The sequence below is a fragment of the Ornithorhynchus anatinus genome, chromosome 1 (genome assembly GCF_004115215.2).
Source record: "Ornithorhynchus anatinus isolate Pmale09 chromosome 1, mOrnAna1.pri.v4, whole genome shotgun sequence".
Classification (NCBI taxonomy): Eukaryota; Metazoa; Chordata; class Mammalia; order Monotremata; family Ornithorhynchidae; genus Ornithorhynchus; species Ornithorhynchus anatinus.
The window spans coordinates 124,407,832-124,425,981 of record NC_041728.1 but is presented as its reverse complement, the minus strand read 5'-3'; the positions used below and the strand labels follow the sequence as shown (position 1 = coordinate 124,425,981).

At 42.9% G+C, this 18,150-nt stretch overlaps 1 protein-coding gene across 1 annotated transcript in view; it reads right to left on the bottom strand.

Annotated features, from left to right (window-relative positions):
- Positions 1-18,150, bottom strand: part of ARHGEF4 (Rho guanine nucleotide exchange factor 4) — a 558,628-nt gene that overhangs the window by 512,590 nt on the left and 27,888 nt on the right. The window contains exon 2 of the mRNA XM_029064183.2: positions 7,827-7,862. Within this exon, the coding sequence (XP_028920016.2) occupies positions 7,827-7,862 (36 nt within the window). The remainder of the gene's footprint in view (positions 1-7,826; positions 7,863-18,150) is intronic.

Below are 18,150 nucleotides of genomic sequence, written 5' to 3'. Positions count from 1 at the left end.
TCATTCTGAGCAGGAGTTTTTGTAATGAAAGAGAGAAGGAGGCAAAAGTGAACGGAGCTTTAGGAACTGTGGACATTAAAACTGACAAGCCAACAAGGCACAAACTTTCAGTGTGCAAAATATCGCCAGGACTGGGGATCCCACATTCAGCTCTTCAAGCACACACATGCACAAACACTTGCGCATGCACACACACACACACACACACATACACACCCATAGGTGAATTTCACTACCACTGATGTCTTCTAATTTGGAAGACAACTAAATGGATAAACAGAAAGATAGGTAGACAGATAGATGATTGATAGATTGATAAATACATAGCTAGCTAGCTAAATAGCCTCCCTTACCTCTCCATCCAAAGTGCTACCATGATGATCCAACACATCATATCCTAACTTGGCCACTGCATCAGCCGCCTTCCTAACTCCTCTGCCTTTCTTTTCTCTCCAGTTCATTCTTCATTCTGCTACCCAGATCATTTTTCTAAAAAGTAATTAAATGCATATCTCTCCACTATTTAAAAACCTGCCATCGTTGCTCATTCACCTCCACATCAAACAGAAGCTCCTTATCTTGAGCTGAAAGGCAGTCCTACCTTACCTCACTGATCTCCTCCTATAACCCAACCCTCAAGCTTCACTCCTCTAATGCCATCTTACTCTGTGTATCTTGATCTTGTCTATCCATCACTGACCTCTTACCCACATCCTCCCTCTGACCTGGAACTCCCTCCCTCTTCATATCTGACAGCTCACCACCCTTTCAACTTTCAAAATCCTCCAAAAATCACTTCTCTAAGAGGCTTTACTTGACTAAACCCTACCCATCCTACCAACAAAGTTGCCTCTGCACTCAGATCTGTACCCCTTTAGAACTTTGATATTCACTTTACCCTCAGCTCCACAGCACTTATGAACATATCTTGACACTCTGCCATTTCTCCTTTCTATAATTTATTTTAATGTCAGTCTCGCCCTCTAGACTGTAAACTCATTCTGGCCAGGGAATGCATCTACCAACTCTGTTGTACTGGACCTTTTCCAAGCACTTAGTACAGTGTTCTGCACACAGTAAGTGTTCAATAAATACCACTGACCGATTGATAAGTAGAGGATGGAATAAACCTGTTTTGAGCCAGACTTAACCAAAATTCATTTCGCAAGACTCGTATAACAGGAAAGAGTTCGCAATGGTCAGCTGGGCCAGTACTCTGCTTCCAAGTAAGTGAACCTGAAAACCATTCAAGGAAGAGATTTGTCTATTCTTTGACTTCAGCCTTGGAGATTCCACAACCTTCCTTGACTATCTGTCCCAGTGGTTTACCCTCTTAAGGAGTTAAGAGATTCTTTTTCACAGCCAACCAAATTTCTGCTGGAGTTTGTTTTCTTTTGTTCACACATAAGACGTGGCCTAGAGAAAAAGCATGGTCCTAGGAGTCAGAAAACCTACATTCTAATCCCTGCTCTGCTCTTTGCCTGCAGTGTTATTTTGGGCAAGTCACTTAACTTCACTGTGCTTCAGTTTCCTCATCTGCAAAATGGGAATTAAATACCTGAGCTTCTTCCCTCTTAGATTGTGAGCCCCATGTGGGACAGGGACTATGTCAAACCTTATTATCTTGTATGTACCCAGCACTCAGTATGGTGCTTGGCACAAAGTAAGCGCTGAACAAGTGCACCTATTATTATTAGGTTTATTAAGAAAAAAAACCTCTACATTCTCTACATTCATGTCATACCATGAATGGGAATTATGTCTTTTAAAAATTATGGAAGAATCAAGCTAATTAACTTTAATCATTAGACAACTGATATGTGAACTCTGGAGAAAAACTAATGAGTAGATTTTAACTGTTCTGTAACATCACTATTTAAGTAACTCACTTTGAAAGCTTTTTTTTAAAAATCAACTAATAAATATCCCACAACACAGTATATGTTCACACAACTCTTCTTGCTCTCATAAAGTAAGATTCAATTAGCAAATAACCTGGTACATCAATCAATCAATCAATAATTGTATTTACTGAGCACTTATTGTGTGCGGAGCACTGTACTATGTGTGTGGGGGAGAACAATACAGTAGAGACAGGTTAGAAAAAGTTCCATCTCAAAGGTTTCTTATATGAGAGACCACACCCTCAAGAATATTCAGTTGGCAGAGATGGGTTTCTGGGAATCATCATGAATGCACAAGTAGGTGGTAGCAAGAACAACACTTGTTTTCTGATCTACATGAAAGCTCTATTTGTATCTATGCAGAAGAGCCGAATTTGCTTGCCCAAACAGAAAAGGGGACTACAAAATTTCGCCCAGGTGTATCTGCTTCATAGAGAAAAAGGCACCATTAAAAAAAAAAATCCTCACTGGACTGAAAGGTTTGATTTGAATTTTGTAAAATCAGCTCTATGTGGGATAGGGACTGTGTCTGATCAGATTATCTTGAGTCTACTCCAGAGCTTAGCCTATAGTAGTATACTAGGTTATAGGCACAAAACTCTTCTGCTTTTTTTTCTGTAAATATTTTGAAATTCTTATTAAAAGCCTCAAATCCTGTTCTATAATAGGCTACGTGGCCTAGTGGAAAGAACATGTGGGAGGGAATCAGAGGATGTGGATTCTAATACTGGCTCTGCCACGTCTGCTATGCGACCTTGGCCAGGTTACACAACTTCTCTTTGCCTCAGGTACCTCAACTGTAAAATGAGGATCAAGACCGTGAGCTCCAAGAGGGAGGGGACTGTGTCTAATTTAACAACCTTGTATCTACCCCAGCACTTAGAACAGTTCTTGGCACACTGTAAGGGCTTAACAAATACCACAATTATTATTATTATTATTAATAATGAAATGATCAAATTTCTGGAGCTCAAAGTGGAACAAACTCTGGAGCTTCGAGAGTAAAGCTTTGGAGAATAAGACCAACAGTTCAAGACTATTGGGTCACATCTCTTCCAAAGGTCTTCATTGATTATGCAATTTTTTCCCTGGCTCCCTCTCCCTTCTGTGTCATCTATGCACTTGGATTTGAGACCTTTGGACATTTGATTTTTGCCCCACCCTGAACCCCACAATACTTATGTATATATCTATGAATTATATATTATAAATTATTCATTCATATCCCCCTCGGCACTGTAAACTTATTGTGGGGAGGGAATATGTCTGCCAACTCTGTTGTATTATACTCTCCCAAGTGCTTAGAACTATGCTCTGTGCATAGTAAGCACTCAATAAATACCACTGATGATGAAAGCATGAGAAAATGAGGAAAAATATAGAAGAACCCCTCTGGGTAGCAGTACACAGCAGTGGCGGAAGCTGGAGAGGTGGTCATGATTCATTCATTCATTCAATCGTAATTATCGAGCACTTACCGTGTGCAGAGCACTGTACTAAGCATTTGGGAAGTACAATTCTGCAACAAATAGAGACAATCCCTACCCAAGGGGCTCACAGTCTAGAAGTGGGGAGACAGACAACAAAACAAATCAAAGCAAGTGGACAGGCATCAATAGCAACAATGTAAATAAATAGAATTATAGATATGTACACATCATTAATAAAATGAATAGAATAATAAATATGTACATATATACACCAGTGCTGTGGGTCAGGGAGGGGGGTGAGAGCAGAGGGAGGGAGTAGGGGCAATGGGGAGGGGAGGAGGAGCAGAGGAAAAGGTGGGGAGCTCAGTCTGGAAAGGCCTTCTGGAGGAGATGAGCTTTCAGTAGGGCTTTGAAGGGCGGAAGTGTGCTACTTTGACGGTTGTGAGGAGGGAGGGCATTCCAGGCCAGAGGTAGGACGTGGGCCAGGGGTCGACGGCAGGACAGGTGAGAATGAGGCACAGTGAGGAGGTTAGTGTCAGAGGAGCGGAGTGTACGGGCTGAGCTGTAGAAGGAGAGAAGGGATAATGATAATGAGGATCATGTTAGCAGTAGTGGCAGTGCTGGGGGAAGGTGAGCATGAATTGGTTTTCATTTCCTTCATTTAGCTGCTACTGGTTGCTGTTTTGCGTTCCCCATCACTAAACACAGCCCAGTCAGAAGCAAGAGTACTGGGAGTTCTGTGGCCATCTTTTGGAGAGTGACGAAGGGGATCAAAAAATCATCATGGTCCCACCTACTTCAGAACTCTCATCTCTGTTCCAGTAATTAATTCCATCACCCATTCCATAAACACCCAGAAAAATACCAAGTTACTCCAATCACATCATTAGGATTTCTCAAAATGGGGAGCACATGCAAAGTCTGAGGTCAGGGACCAATGTTGGCTACATGTGCATAAATTTTAGTTGTTGCAGTGGCCAACTATAAGCTAAATGAAGAGGAGAAGTCAGTCTCCATCATTTCTTGGCCCCTTGGGGTCTTTAAAACCTGCTGCATTGATTAGAGGGAGAGAAAACCCTGAGATATTTGTTCTGTTTTGTTATTCTTTCATTATTTTGGACAAGGGGTAATCTGGAGTGAAATATTTCCTTAATCTTCTGTGCTGAATCAGTTAAATTACTATGGGAGTTATGTTTGCTATAGGTGGAGCTGCCTGGTGAATCTCCAAGGAAGCTCAGAGGAGGTGTGAAAGACTTTAATTTAAAACTCACTTTTCAGGGTCTCTTTAGGAGTGAGAAGGGTGATTCATTGTGAGTAATAACATTGACAATTTGGCTAACTGTGTGAACCACATTCTTTACCAGGGGTGGTAAATATGGGCTGGGTCAAATGATTTCAAACTCATTCCCAAATCAGCTAGAGGAATACCAGTGTACTCTTTCAACAGAATAGTGGGAAGTTAGCTACCTAATTCTAAAATTTATAATCCATGTAAGGCAATAATTACTACTGAAGATTATGTTTCAGCCCCCAAAGTATCCTGCTTATTTCAAGGTTCTGAGTGGATCTAACTTTGTTATGGGCAGGGAACATGTCTACCAACCCTGTTATATTGCACTCTCCCAAGCACTTAGTAAATATGATTTATTGATTGATTTTCAAAACCTCTTTAACTTTCTATTTTCCCGAGTCCTTAACTGGAGTCCCAAGCACTGCAGGAGAAAAACATTTGTCTGATTCTCCCAATAAAGGTATAGCATTTAACCTTCCAGATTATTCTATTTGAGTGATCTCTCCTGGTCCAGGGAGAAACCATCAGTCAGTCAATTAATCAGTGATGTTTATTGGGAATTATCTGTGTCTGATATCTGTACTAATTCTTTGAAAAAGTAAAACCAAAGCAAGAAACATGATTTCTGTCCTTAAGAAGCTTACAATCAAATGTGGTGGATATATAGAGAAAAATGATCCTCTAACACAACCTACTCCCCGTACTTCAATCTCATCTATTTCATCACAGATTCTTTTCCCACCCTCAGCCTCAAAGCAGTTATATACATAGTCTTCCATTCTGCCATCTCCGCTTTCTCTAATTTATTTAAACGTCTGCCTTCCCCTCTAGACTGTAAGCTCTTTGTGGTCAGGGATCATGTCTACTAATTCTATTGTAAGCACGGTGTTCTGCACACAGTAAGTGCTCAACAAATACCATCGATTGACTGATTGATAGGAGGAGCATGAGGAAGAACAAAGCCATAGTAGGAGAGTTCAAGCATATCAGATGAAATAATACACACTGTAAAACACAGAGACCATTGAAACATAGCAGAGATTCTAAAAAAAAACCCCTGCCATTATATGTGGGTGGAGAGAGAGAGAAAGGCCAGAAATGAAAGAACTGCCTGCCTCGGAAAAGAGCAGTATTCTGAGATCATATTCTGAGATCATCAATGACCACATGATGGACAGCTCACACAAACAAATATTGATTTGCTGGCCCTGGCTCTTGTTCTTGGGAGGTCAGCTCTATCACCAACTGCTTTTTCCAAAGGCAGAAGAAGATCCAGTGAAAAGCAGATTCTAAAAGGAAGGGAGTCATAAAGAAGACTCCCCAATACCCAAATACACATTTTATTCAAGTGATATAAAACAAAGTTAAGGACACCAAACATAATACACAAATATTTAGTGGTAGGGCTGACCCAGTATCTCCCACCCTAGGTTTTCAAAGGCTCAGTGGCATCTCTTCAAATGTTACAGAAGAGAGAGCCACTCCCTTCTTTTTTCTCCTTTCAAAGCAGATCATCACCTTCTTCAAATGGAGAATCATTACCCAGGCCCTGGCAGTCTGTGCTCCTTAAATTGCCTTGAGGTGCCAGAGAGGAGCAGAAGAGCAGCAGTTATGATCTCAGTAGAATCACTGCCAGCATGTGATAGCCCTTACCCACCCGTTCCAAAAAATCACCCCCCACCAAAAATAGAGCTGTGTGAACCCTAGAAGTTCCCGAGAAGACAGGATGGCATTTATTGAGTGCTTGTTGTATGTCTACCACAGTACTAGACTCCTGGAAGAGGAAAAATGCAATAGAATTGATAGGCATAGTTCCTGCCCAAAAAGAGCTCACAAACTAGAGGAGGATACAGACATTAAAATACATTTCTGATGGGGGATTGAGAAAGTAAAGAGATACATACACATCTACGGTGAGTTGAGTAAATATCTAGTTCTTGAAGCATACAGAGGAGCAGAATGGCCTAGTGGCAAGAGCATGGGCTTGGAAGTCAAAGGATATGGGTTCTTATCCCGGCTCTGCCACTTGTCTGCTGTGTGACCTTGTGCAAGTCACTTAACTTATCTGTGCCTCAGTTACCTCATTTGTAAAATGAGGATTAAGACTGTGAGGCCCACATGGGATAACCTGATTACCTTGTTTTCTACCTCAATGCATAGAGCAGTGCTCGGCACATAGTAAGCGCTTAACAAATACCATTATTATTATTCATAATTATTATTATTATTATTGTTAGTGAAAAGAGCACTGGCCTGAGAATCAGAGGACCTTGGCCTCTGCCAGTTTCCTGCTGTGTGACTATGGCAAGTAACTTAACTTCTCTTTCCTCATCTGTAAAATGAGAATTCAGTGCTTGTTTCCCCACCTACTTAGATGGTGAGCCTCATGTGGAACAGGGACTGTATCTGATCAGGTTAAGTTTTATCTACCCCAGTGCTTAGAACAGTGCTTGACACATGGTAAGTGGTTAACAAATATAAGAATAAGAATACAGACCCAAGAGCATAGGCAACATGGAAGGGAGGGTGAATTGAGGATAGACAGTGAGTTGAATTGTAATAATAATGATAATAACTATGGTATTTGTTAAGCACTTATTACGTGTAAAGCACTATTCTAAGCACTGGGGTAGATATAAGGTAATCAGGTTGTCCCACGTGACGCTCACAGTCTTAATCCCCATTTTACAGATGAGGTAGCTAAGGCACAGAGAAGTCAAGTGGCTTGCCCAAGGTCACACAGCAGACAAGTGGCAGAGCAGGGATTAGAACCCACAATCTCTGACTTCCAAGCCCATACTCTTTCCACTAAGCCACGCTGCTTCTCCTTGAAGCACCCTGAACTCCTTGAAGGCAGGGATCTTATCTATTAACACTGTGCTACTCTCCCAAACACTTAGTACAGTATGCCGCACTCAGTAAGCATTCAATAAATGTTATTAAGGGGTTGAGGAAGCTTAAGTCCAACTTTCCATTGTGTAGACATCATCCAACTCCAGCCCCCTCATCATGAGAAGATGGTTTCCCTTGAGATAGCAGGGGTGAGAATGGAGCTTCTCAGGTCATTTGGATGTGAGGAAAAGGCAGTTGATAGTGAACAGGTATGTGTATGGAGGATTAGCTCGCCCAAGCCTCCAGGCTATATTGACCTCTAAGTTCAAAAATTGTGAATATATGATGATATATATAAAAAACTCCTACCTTTTTTGATGTGGATTGCCGTTGCTCATAGGCTTCCTGTGGAGGAAGAAAAGAAACGAGTTAAACAGGACTTTAATAATAATAAAAATCATTTACCAATGTCTTTGCCAAAGACAGAGGCAGAGGCCTGCCAAAGGCAACAGATTTTGCATTTCTCTACTGATTCTGCTCCTCTGCCCTTATGTTCCTAATGTTAGAGAGACAGTAAACAACGATTCCTAATGACTTCTCCCTGTATTTTGCCTTCACATTTAAGATGGTAGTGGCTCCCAGTGACTTTACTCAGTGCAAAGGAAAATGTTGTGGAAAGAAATAGGAAGAATCAGTGAGTGATTGGAAAAAGCAAAGACCCTTACAAATCCCCAAACTTAGAATGAGTTCTGGCATTAAGCCTCTGGAGTTAGGCCATTTGTCTGAAGTGGAGAAACAGGACATGTGACTGGAATTATAGTTGGATCTTTTGTCAGGAAACTATATCAATTATCAGTTTTTCCACCAAGGAAAGAAGTAGCATGTGACTTAGGTAGATGAACTTAGAAGACTAGAGTCCAAGATCTTGAAGTTTGCATCTAACACCAAGTCCAAACCTTCCCCAATTAATTCCCAACACCAAATCATAGAAAACCATCAGTTAACTCTATAATTTATTTATAATAATAATAATAATAATAATGGTATTTGTTAAGAGCTTAATATGTGCAGAGCACTGTTCTAAGTACTGGGATAGAGACAGGGCAATCAGATTGTCCCACGTGGGGCTCACATTTTTAAATCCCCATTTTTACAGATGAGGTAACTGAGGCACCGAGAAGTGACTTGTCCAACGTCACACAGCAGGCAAGTGGTGGAGCCGGGATTAGAACCCACGACCTCTGACTTCCACCCCCGGGCTCTTTCCACTGAGCCACGCTGCTTCTCAAATTTATCTATATACGTCCTCAGCATTCCTGTCTATATATGTTTATTTAACTGAACATTCAATTATTTATCGTGACTATCCGTATGACAAGCAACTAATCAATCAGTGATGAAAGCCTGGCACTGTACTAGAGCCTTTGGAGAGAATACAGTAGAATTGGCTGGCACGTTCCCTGCCCACAAAGAGCTGCCCATCTAGAGAGGGAGACAGACATCAAAATTAATTACTACTGGGTGAATGGGAGAGAATAAGGATACGAACTTAAGTGTCTATCTCTTCTAGTAGAGTGTAAGCCCCTGAGGGCAGGGAATATAACACTTCTTTGCTTCATAAAGCAGCGTGATTTAGTGGAAAGAGCATGGGCTTGGAAGTCAGAGGTCTTGGGTTCTAATCCTACCTCTGCTACTTGTCAGGTGTATGACTTCGGGCAAGTCACTTAACTTCTCTGTGCCTCAGTTACCTCATCTGTAAAATGGGGATTAAGACTGTGAGCCCCACGTGGGACAATCTGAATGCCTTGTATCCACCTCAGTGCTTAGAACAGTGCTTGGGGCATAGTAAGCACTTAACAAATACCTTCATTATTATTATTAATGCATTATGCCAAGTGGGTTCTGCTACTCGATGGTGAAATCAATCTCTATGGGTTCTATTTGCAGTACTAGACAAGTAAGCGTCCAGGGCAGAAAAGAAAAAGTGTCCCTTCCTTCCTCTCTCCCATGGAGTCAGCATCTGAGATTCCATGACCTGATTAGTTCCTTTCAAACAATCAATCAATCAATCATATTTATTGAGCACTTACTATGTGCACATCACTGTAGTAAGTGCTTTGGAGAGTAAAACAGAATGAGCAAACATGTTCCCTGCCTATAATGAGTTTACAGTCTTGAAAGGGGAAACAGATATTAATATTGAATAAAATATAATTTAAAGATACATATATAAGTGCTGTGTGGTTGGGGGTGGGGTGAATATCAAATGTCAGAAGTTCACAGATCCTGGTGCATAGATGAAATAGAAGGGAGAACAAGCTGAGGAAGACAGGGTTTAAGCAGGAAGGTCTTAATAATGGTTTGAAAGTGGAGAGAAGGGTGGTCTGACATACATGGAGGAAGGAGGGAGTTCCAGGCCAGGGAGAGGACGTGGGAAACAGGTCAGTGGCGAGATAAATAAGATTAGAGCAAGGCGAGTAAACTGGAGTTAGAGGAGAAGAGTGTGAGGGCTGGGTTGTAGTAGGAGATCAGTGAGGGGCAGTAGATGTCAAACAGATTGAGTGCTTTAAAGTCAGTGATAAGAAGTTTCTGTTGGATGCTGTAGTAGATGGGCAGCCATTGGAGGTTCTTTAGGACTAGGGAGACATGGACTGAATGTTTTCATTGATAAATGATCTGTGCAGCAGAGTGAAGTATGGACTGGAGTGGGAAGAGACAAGAGGCCGAAAGGTCAGCGAGGAGGCAGATGCGGCAGATGCATAAGTCAAGGCGTGAAAGAACAAGTGCTTCCAGGATTGAACTCATGGCCTACTGGAAAGAGCACAGGCCTAGAAGTCAGAGAACCAAGGTCCCACAGCAAACAAATCACAGCTGGGATTAGAACCCAGGACCTCTGACTCCCAGGTCCAGGCTCTTTCCACTAGGCTGTGCTGCTTCTCAAATAATGGGCCTCCCTCCATCTCTGAGAACAGTGACAACTTCTACAAACTATTGCTGACTCAAACCCCTGGTTAGCTACAGAACACACACTAGCTGACATAGTAGTTGTAATATAGCAGTACTAACAGTAATAGAACTAATAGTAATAGTAGTATTTATGAAGCACTTTACTGTGTGCAGAGCACTGTGCTAAGAGCTGGGGAAGAGTATACAAATGGAAATTAGTTTTATTCATTCATTCAATAGTATCTATTGAGCACTTACTATGCGAAGAGCACTGTACTAAGCGCTTGGAATGTACAAGTGGGCATCAGATAGAGACAATCCTGCCTAATGATGGGCTCACAGTCTAAACAGGGGTGACAGACAGAAGAGCAAAACAGAACAAAGCAAGATAAAATAAATAGGGTAATAATAGGGTAAAAAATATATCCAAATGATCACAGTGCTGAGGGGTGGGGAAGGGAGAAGAGCAGAGGGTGGAGGGGAAGGGAGAGGAGGGGGGGAGCAGAGGGAAATAGGGGACTCAGTCTGGGACCACAAGCTTTACAAGCTTCTGTCCCTTGAGGATCTCAGTCTGTGACTATAGGTTGGGGAGAAGACTGGAAACACACACATCAGGAGCAATGAAACAATAAAACAGTAAAAGAGCATAAGGGACAAGGACAAATAAACAATACAGAAAATAATAGTAAAAGTGAGTATGGAGCTCTGGCTAGAGGAACCGAATTTCAGGATCCTTGTGATTCAGAGTTGATGGCAAACCTGAAGCTGCAGTAATGGTTACCGTCGCCACTAGCCTTCTTCAGACTTTAAGGAGCCCTCTCACTGCAGGTGTTCTCTTACCCTCTGTGGTGAGGGAAAGCAGGATGGGATGGGAAGTCCTCGATGGTGCGGAGAGGAACCGTTGCCAGTTACCAGGGAGGCAGTATGGCCGGCTCGCCGAGCATGCTGCGAGCAGGCAGAGACTTCAGCCTTGCTTCCCTGCATGCCTTCAACTCTCCCTGCCATCAGCGGTGGCTGAACTCTCTGCCTGCTCAGCTACTGTTGATGGCAGGGAGAGTGAAAGGCATGCAGGGAAGCAAGGCTGAAATTACTAGATGCTTTAGTCGACTAGAAGTGAAGAGGAGCCAGAAGGTAGAGCGAGAGATTTCGTACCTGGACCGGTGCACACAAAGCATGCCACAGGGAGGTATAGATTGCCTCAGTCGTGGAAGAAGGCCTGAAAACAGGCAGGGAACACATTTCACTCACTTGCCATGGAAGAGAGGTTGTAGGATTACAGTTGGAAGAGAGGATGTAGCAACCCTCCTTTTAGACCAATACATGCATTTTAATGTCACCTCAGGATGAGAACTTCAAGAAAAATTCTTAATTTACACTACAGATACATCTCACGATTCAGCTATAATTCATTCCATGAAAACATGGCAGTATTATGGAATATGTTTTACTATAGATTTACGTATTATAAATTGGAATTCATTCCAAAACCTCAGGGAATTCCTTTATATGCTGCATACTGTCAAATTAAGCATCACTAAAATATTGTTTAATCTTCATTTAAATAATTTGAAGCGTGACTTCTCAACATTAATTAAATGAGGATTTGTGGTTAATTTTAGGTCTGCAGGAGGCCGAAAGGGTAGGAGTCTCTTCTGCTGACTGTGATATTGGTTTTTCCACTCTTAGAAAGAATTCAGAAGCAGTGTATCCTAGTGGATAGAGCATGGATCTGGGAGTCAGAAGAACCTGGGTTCTAATCACAGCTCTACCATTTGTCTATGTGACCTTGGGTAAACCACTTAACATAGTAAGCACTTAACAGATACCATTATTATTATTATTATTATTATTATTATTCTCTGTGCCTCAGTTACTTCCTCTGTAAAATGGGGACTAAGATTATGGGACATGAACTGTGTACACCTTGATTATCTTGTATCCACCCCAGTGCTTAGGACAGTGCCTGGAACATAGTAAGCACTTAACCAATACCCCTTTAAAAAATTTCTCCAGTTTAGATTGAATGACAGCCCTTTTCTTGTCCTGATAAAGAACCTCATAGCAGGCCAAACCCTTCTGAACACCTCTTCACACACTTGGATTATCTCCTTCAGAATCGCCTTCAATCATTTTTAAAAGGTAATTTGTTTTCTTTAAAAGATTTCTTACTCCCTAAATCTCTGCTAATGGTAGAGAGGCCATAACCTTTGCTCTACCCCCTTCCCCACCCCACAATACTTATGTGTATATATACATATCTATTCATATTCTATTCATTTATAATTGATACCTGTTTATTTGTTAGGATGTGCATATATCTACAATTCTATTTATCTGTATTGATGCTATTGATGCCTGTTTACTTGTTGTGATGTCTATCTCCCCCAGACTAGACTGTGATCCTGTTGTGGGCAGGGATTGCCTTTCTTTGTTGCTGAACTGTACTTTTCAAGCACTTAGTACAGTGCTCTGTACACAATAAGCGCTCAATAAATATGATTGAAGGAATGAACTTCTTTCTCTGAACATTCAGTGTATCTTATGAGAAGCCACATGGCCTAGGGAAAAGACCACAGACGTGGGAGCCAGAGAACCTGATTTCTAATCCTGACTCTGTTACTTGCTTTCTGGGTGACCTTCAGCAAATCACTTAACTTCTCTGCCTCAGTTGCCTCACCTGTGGAAAAGAATTCAATACCTGCTTTCCCTCCTACTTAGCAAATCCCATGTAGGACAGGGACTGTGTCTGACCTGATAGACTTGTATCTACCGCAATACTTAGAATAGTACTTCAGACATAGTAAGTGCTTAATAAATGCCACTATTATCATTCTTTTTATTTTTATCTTGCAGTGATGTATTGGATTGTCCAAGCATCGAACATTATGGGCTGTAGCTCTGAGTTGCATGGATCTTGAGGTGACTATACTCTGGGGTATGTGTATATTGAGATTCACTGTGGAAGGAATTATAGCATGAGAAGAGGCTGAAAATGACTTTCCTCTTCATTTCACAAGGAAAAATTCCAATAAGGGTTTGGTTTAAAGGAAGTCTGTTGTAAAACTTCCCAGGGTCATTACTGCCTAGGCCTTAGAGAAGGTAATGGGTCTGGGAGATAAGGTCCATGTTGAGGTCCCTCCAGAGCTCGGATGGTCCCTCAATGTCATGTAACGACAATCATGACCACCCCAAGTGCCCTTTGGAAGAACAGACTTAATTGGAGCACGTTTCATTTTGTCAACTCCAAAGAGAAGGTACTATTCATCCACTGGGGGGCAGTGGAAAGAGAAGTGGTAATTGGTTATTTTAATTTATGTAAATATAGCCAGTGGCTTGTGAATGGAAATGTTCTTTATAAAAACAATCCATCCTATAGCGGCAGGCTAAATGAGGCAGAAGAATGTGTCCTACCATACACTTTTAGGTTCACAAGACGTTTTCCCAGAATAAAGTTCTGGTGTAAATGCAGCAAAGAGAGCCCAATGAAAAGTTCAAAGCAGTAGCTTAATTCATATTCTACTTGAGGAGTGGTTGAGTCTTACAACAAAATAGAAATTTACATGAGGTTTGTATAGCACATAACTGTCACAAAATTGCTTGGGATGCAATTTCCCATGATGCTTCAATACATAAAACTCCAGTGACCCAGAATTAATTGGCAACCCATCCATCACCTGGATCTGGAGGAGGTTATAGTTACGTAATGTAACAGTGGCCATCGAGAGAAAGGAAAGAAAATGAGAATCAAACACAATAATAACAATCATAATAACTGTGGTATTTGTTAAGAACTTACTTTGCACCAGGCACTAAACTAAGTGCTGGGTTGGATCAAGTTGGATACAGTCCCCTTCCCACGTGGGGCTCACAGTCCCAATCCCCATTTTACAGATGAGGTAACTGAGGCCCAGAGAAGTGAAGTAACTTGCCCAAGGTCACACAACAGGCAAGTAGTGGAGGTGGGGCCTTCAGGAATTAAAGCAGCAGATAATCATAAAACAGTCACATACATACACACACACTCACACTTCACCCCATCACTCTTACTCTGTGAACCTGAGCTGACTCCTTCCTGATTGAATTTCACCAGCCTCAATCCTATACCAACCCAGAGGGTACTGAACTATGGGATGGTGTCAGGAAAAAACGAATTCAGGATAGCAAGATAGCTTCGCAGAACATAGCGACTAAGTTAAATTATGCCAAACACCAACTGAGTCCTCTTACCTCTCTGGCCGGTCATTCTCGGTCTCCTTCGCTGGCGCCTCCTCCCCCTCCCATCCTTTAACTGTTTGAGTTCCTCAAGGGTCAGTTCTTGGCCCTCTTCTGTTCTCCATTTACACTCGCTCCCTCGGTGAACTCATTCACTCTCACGGCTTTGACTACCATCTCTACGCAGATGACACGCAGATCTACATCTCCGCCCCTGTCCTCTCCCCCTCCCTTCAGGCTCGCATCTCCTCCTGCCTCCGGAACGTCTCCACCTGGATGTCAGCCCGCCACCTAAAACTCAACATGAGCAAGACTGAGCTCCTCATCTTCCCTCCCAAAGCCGGTCCTCTCCCAGACTTCTCTATCACCGTGGATGGCACGACCATCCTTCCTGTCTCTCAGGCCCGCAATCTCGGTGTCATCCTTAACTTGTCTCTCTCGTTCACCCCACACATCCTATCCGTTACCAAGACCTGCCGGTTTCACCTTTACAATATCACCAAGATCCGCCCTTTCCACTCCACCCAAACGGCTACCTTACTGTTACAGGCTCTCGTTATATCCCGGCTAGACTACTGTGTCAGCCTTCTCTCTGACCACCCTTCCTCCTCTCTCGCCCCGCTCCGGTCTATTCTTCACTCCGCTGCCCGGCTCATCTTCCTGCAGAAACGATCTGGGCGTGTCACTCCCCTTCTTAAACACCTCCAGTGGTTGCCTATCAACCTCCGCTCCAAACAAAAACTCCTCACTCTAGGCTTCAAGGCTCTACATCACTTTGCCCCTTCCTACCTCTCCCCCCTTCTCTCTTTCTACCGCCCACCCCGCACGCTCCGCTCCTCTGCTGCCCACCTCCTCACCGTCCCTCGGTCTCGCCTATCCTGCCGTCGACCCCTGGGCCACGTCCTCCCACGGTCCTGGAACGCCCTCCCTCCTCACCTCCGCCAAACTGATTCTCTTCCCCTCTTCAAAACCCTACTTAAAACTCACCTCCTCCAAGAGGCCTTCCCAGACTGAGCTCCTCTTCTCCCTCTACTCCCTCTACCACCCCCCCTTTACCTCTGCGCAGCTAAACCCTCTTTTCCCCCTTTCCCTCTGCTGCTCCTAAGGGAAGCAGCGTGGCTCAGTGGAAAGAGCATGGGCTTTGGAGTCAGAGGTCATGAGTTCGAATCCCAGCTCTGCCACTTGTCAGCTGTGTGACTGTGGGCAAGCCACTTAACTTCTCTGTGCCTCAGTTACCTCATCTGTAAAATGGGGATGAAGACTGTGAGCCCCACGTGGGACAACCTGATTCCCCTGTGTCTACCCCAGTGCTTAGAACAGTGCTCTGCACATAGTAAGCGCTTAACAAATACCAACATTATTCCTCCACCTCTCCCTTCCCATCCCCTCAGCACTGTACTCGTCTGCTCAACTGTATATATTTTCATCACCCTATTTATTTTGTTAATGAAATGTACATCACCTTGATTCTATTTAGTTGCCACTGTTTTTACGAGATGTTCTTCCCCCTGACTCTATTTATTGCCATTGTTCTCATCTGTCCCTCTCCCCCGATTAGACTGTAAGCCCGTCAAACGGCAGGGACTGTCTCTATCTGTTGCCGACTTGTTCATTCCAAGCGCTTAGTACAGTGCTCTGCACATAGTAAGCGCTCAATAAATACTATTGAATGAATGAAAGGAAGGAGGGATAATAGGAAAAAAGAGGGGATTAAGAAGAGGGAAGGATGATGAAGGTGTTTGAGAAGATTCTTCAAATAGCAAAAATGATTGGGAGTTGAGCAATTGTTTAATTTTATCCAATAATCAGGAATAATTGTATTTGGTAAACTGGTTCAATGAAGGATTAGCACCATTTTGAACTACAAACTGCTTACAATAATAATAATAATAATAATGGCACTTGTTAAGCATTTGCTATGTACAAAGCTGTTCTAAGCTCTGGGGAGGATACATAGTAATCAGGTTGACCCACGTGGGGCTCACAGTCTTAATGCCCATTTTACAGATGAGGTAACTGAGGCACAGAGATGTTAATTGACTTGACCAAAGTCACACAGCTGACAAGCAGCGGAGCCAGGATTTGAACCCATGACCCCTGACTCCACAGCCCATGCTCTTTCCACTGAGCCATGCTGCTTCTCTGACCTTTATCACGTGAAGTACTTCAAAATGAGAGTCTCTTTTTGGAAATTTCCTGCATCACATAATAATAATAATAATAATGGCATTTGTTAAAACTTACTGTGTGCCAGACATTGTTCAAGCAAATCGGGTTGGAAACATTCAGACACTCTTCTAAGCATTGGGGTGAATGGAAGCAAGCAGCATAGAAGCAGCTTGGGATGTCAGCTGTGTGACTTTGGGCAAGTCACTTAACTTCTCAGTGCCTCAGTTACCTCATCTGTAAAATGGGGATTAAGACTGTGAGCCCCACATGGGACAACCTGATTCCCCTGTGTCTACCCCAGTGTTTAGAATAGTGCTCGGCACATAGTAAGCCCTTAACAAATACCAACATTATTATTATTATTATTAGTGGATAGAGCATGGGCCTGGGAGTCAGCAGGTAATGGGTTCTAAATCCCACTCTGACACTTGTATGCTGTGTGACCTTGGGCAAGTCACTTCACTTCTCTGTAGCTCAGTTACCTCTTCTGTAAATGAGGATTGAGACTGTGAGCCCCACGTGGGAGAGGGACTGAGTCCTACATGATTTTCTTGTATCCACCCCAGCGCTTAGAACAGTGAAGCAGCGTGGCTCAGTGGAAAGAGCACGGGCTTTGGAGTCAGAGGTCATGAGTTTGAATCCCAGCTCTGCCACTTGTCAGCTGTGTGACTGTGGGCAAGTCACTTAACTTCTCTGTACCTCAGTTACCTCATCTGTAAAATGGGGATTAAAACTGTGAGCCCCACGTGGGACATCCTGATTCTCCTGTGTCTACCCCAGTGCTTAGAACAGTGCTCTGCACATAGTAAGCGCTTAACAAAATACCAACATTAACAGTGCCTGAAGCATAGGAAGCACTTAACAAATACCATAATTACAATTACTACAAGCAAATTGGGTTGGACACAGCCCGTCCCATATCGAACCCCATTTTGCAGATGAGGTAACTGAGGCACAGAGAAGTGAAGTTACTTTCCCAAGGTCACTTAGCAAACAAGTGGCAGAGCAGGGATTAGAATCCATGATCTTTTGACTCCCAGGCCTGTGTTCTGTCCACCTCACCATTGCACCGTAGGATGGGCAGGTGATTCAAAAGAATCAGATCCCAACTACATGAACCAATTAGAGTTTGCAGCTCATTAGTGGGTCTCAACTCAAGGATGATCAGAGAGAGGTGCCCAGGCACATTTATAATCCAATCAAACCTTAGATGATTAGCACCTTAGGTAACTAACACAAAACCATTAGACTCTGTGCTGAGCACTGGGATAGATACAGGGTAATTCTGGTCAGACCTGGTTCCTGTCACACAAGAAGTTCACAGTCTAAAGGGAGGAAGAATAAGAATTTGATCCCCATTTTACAG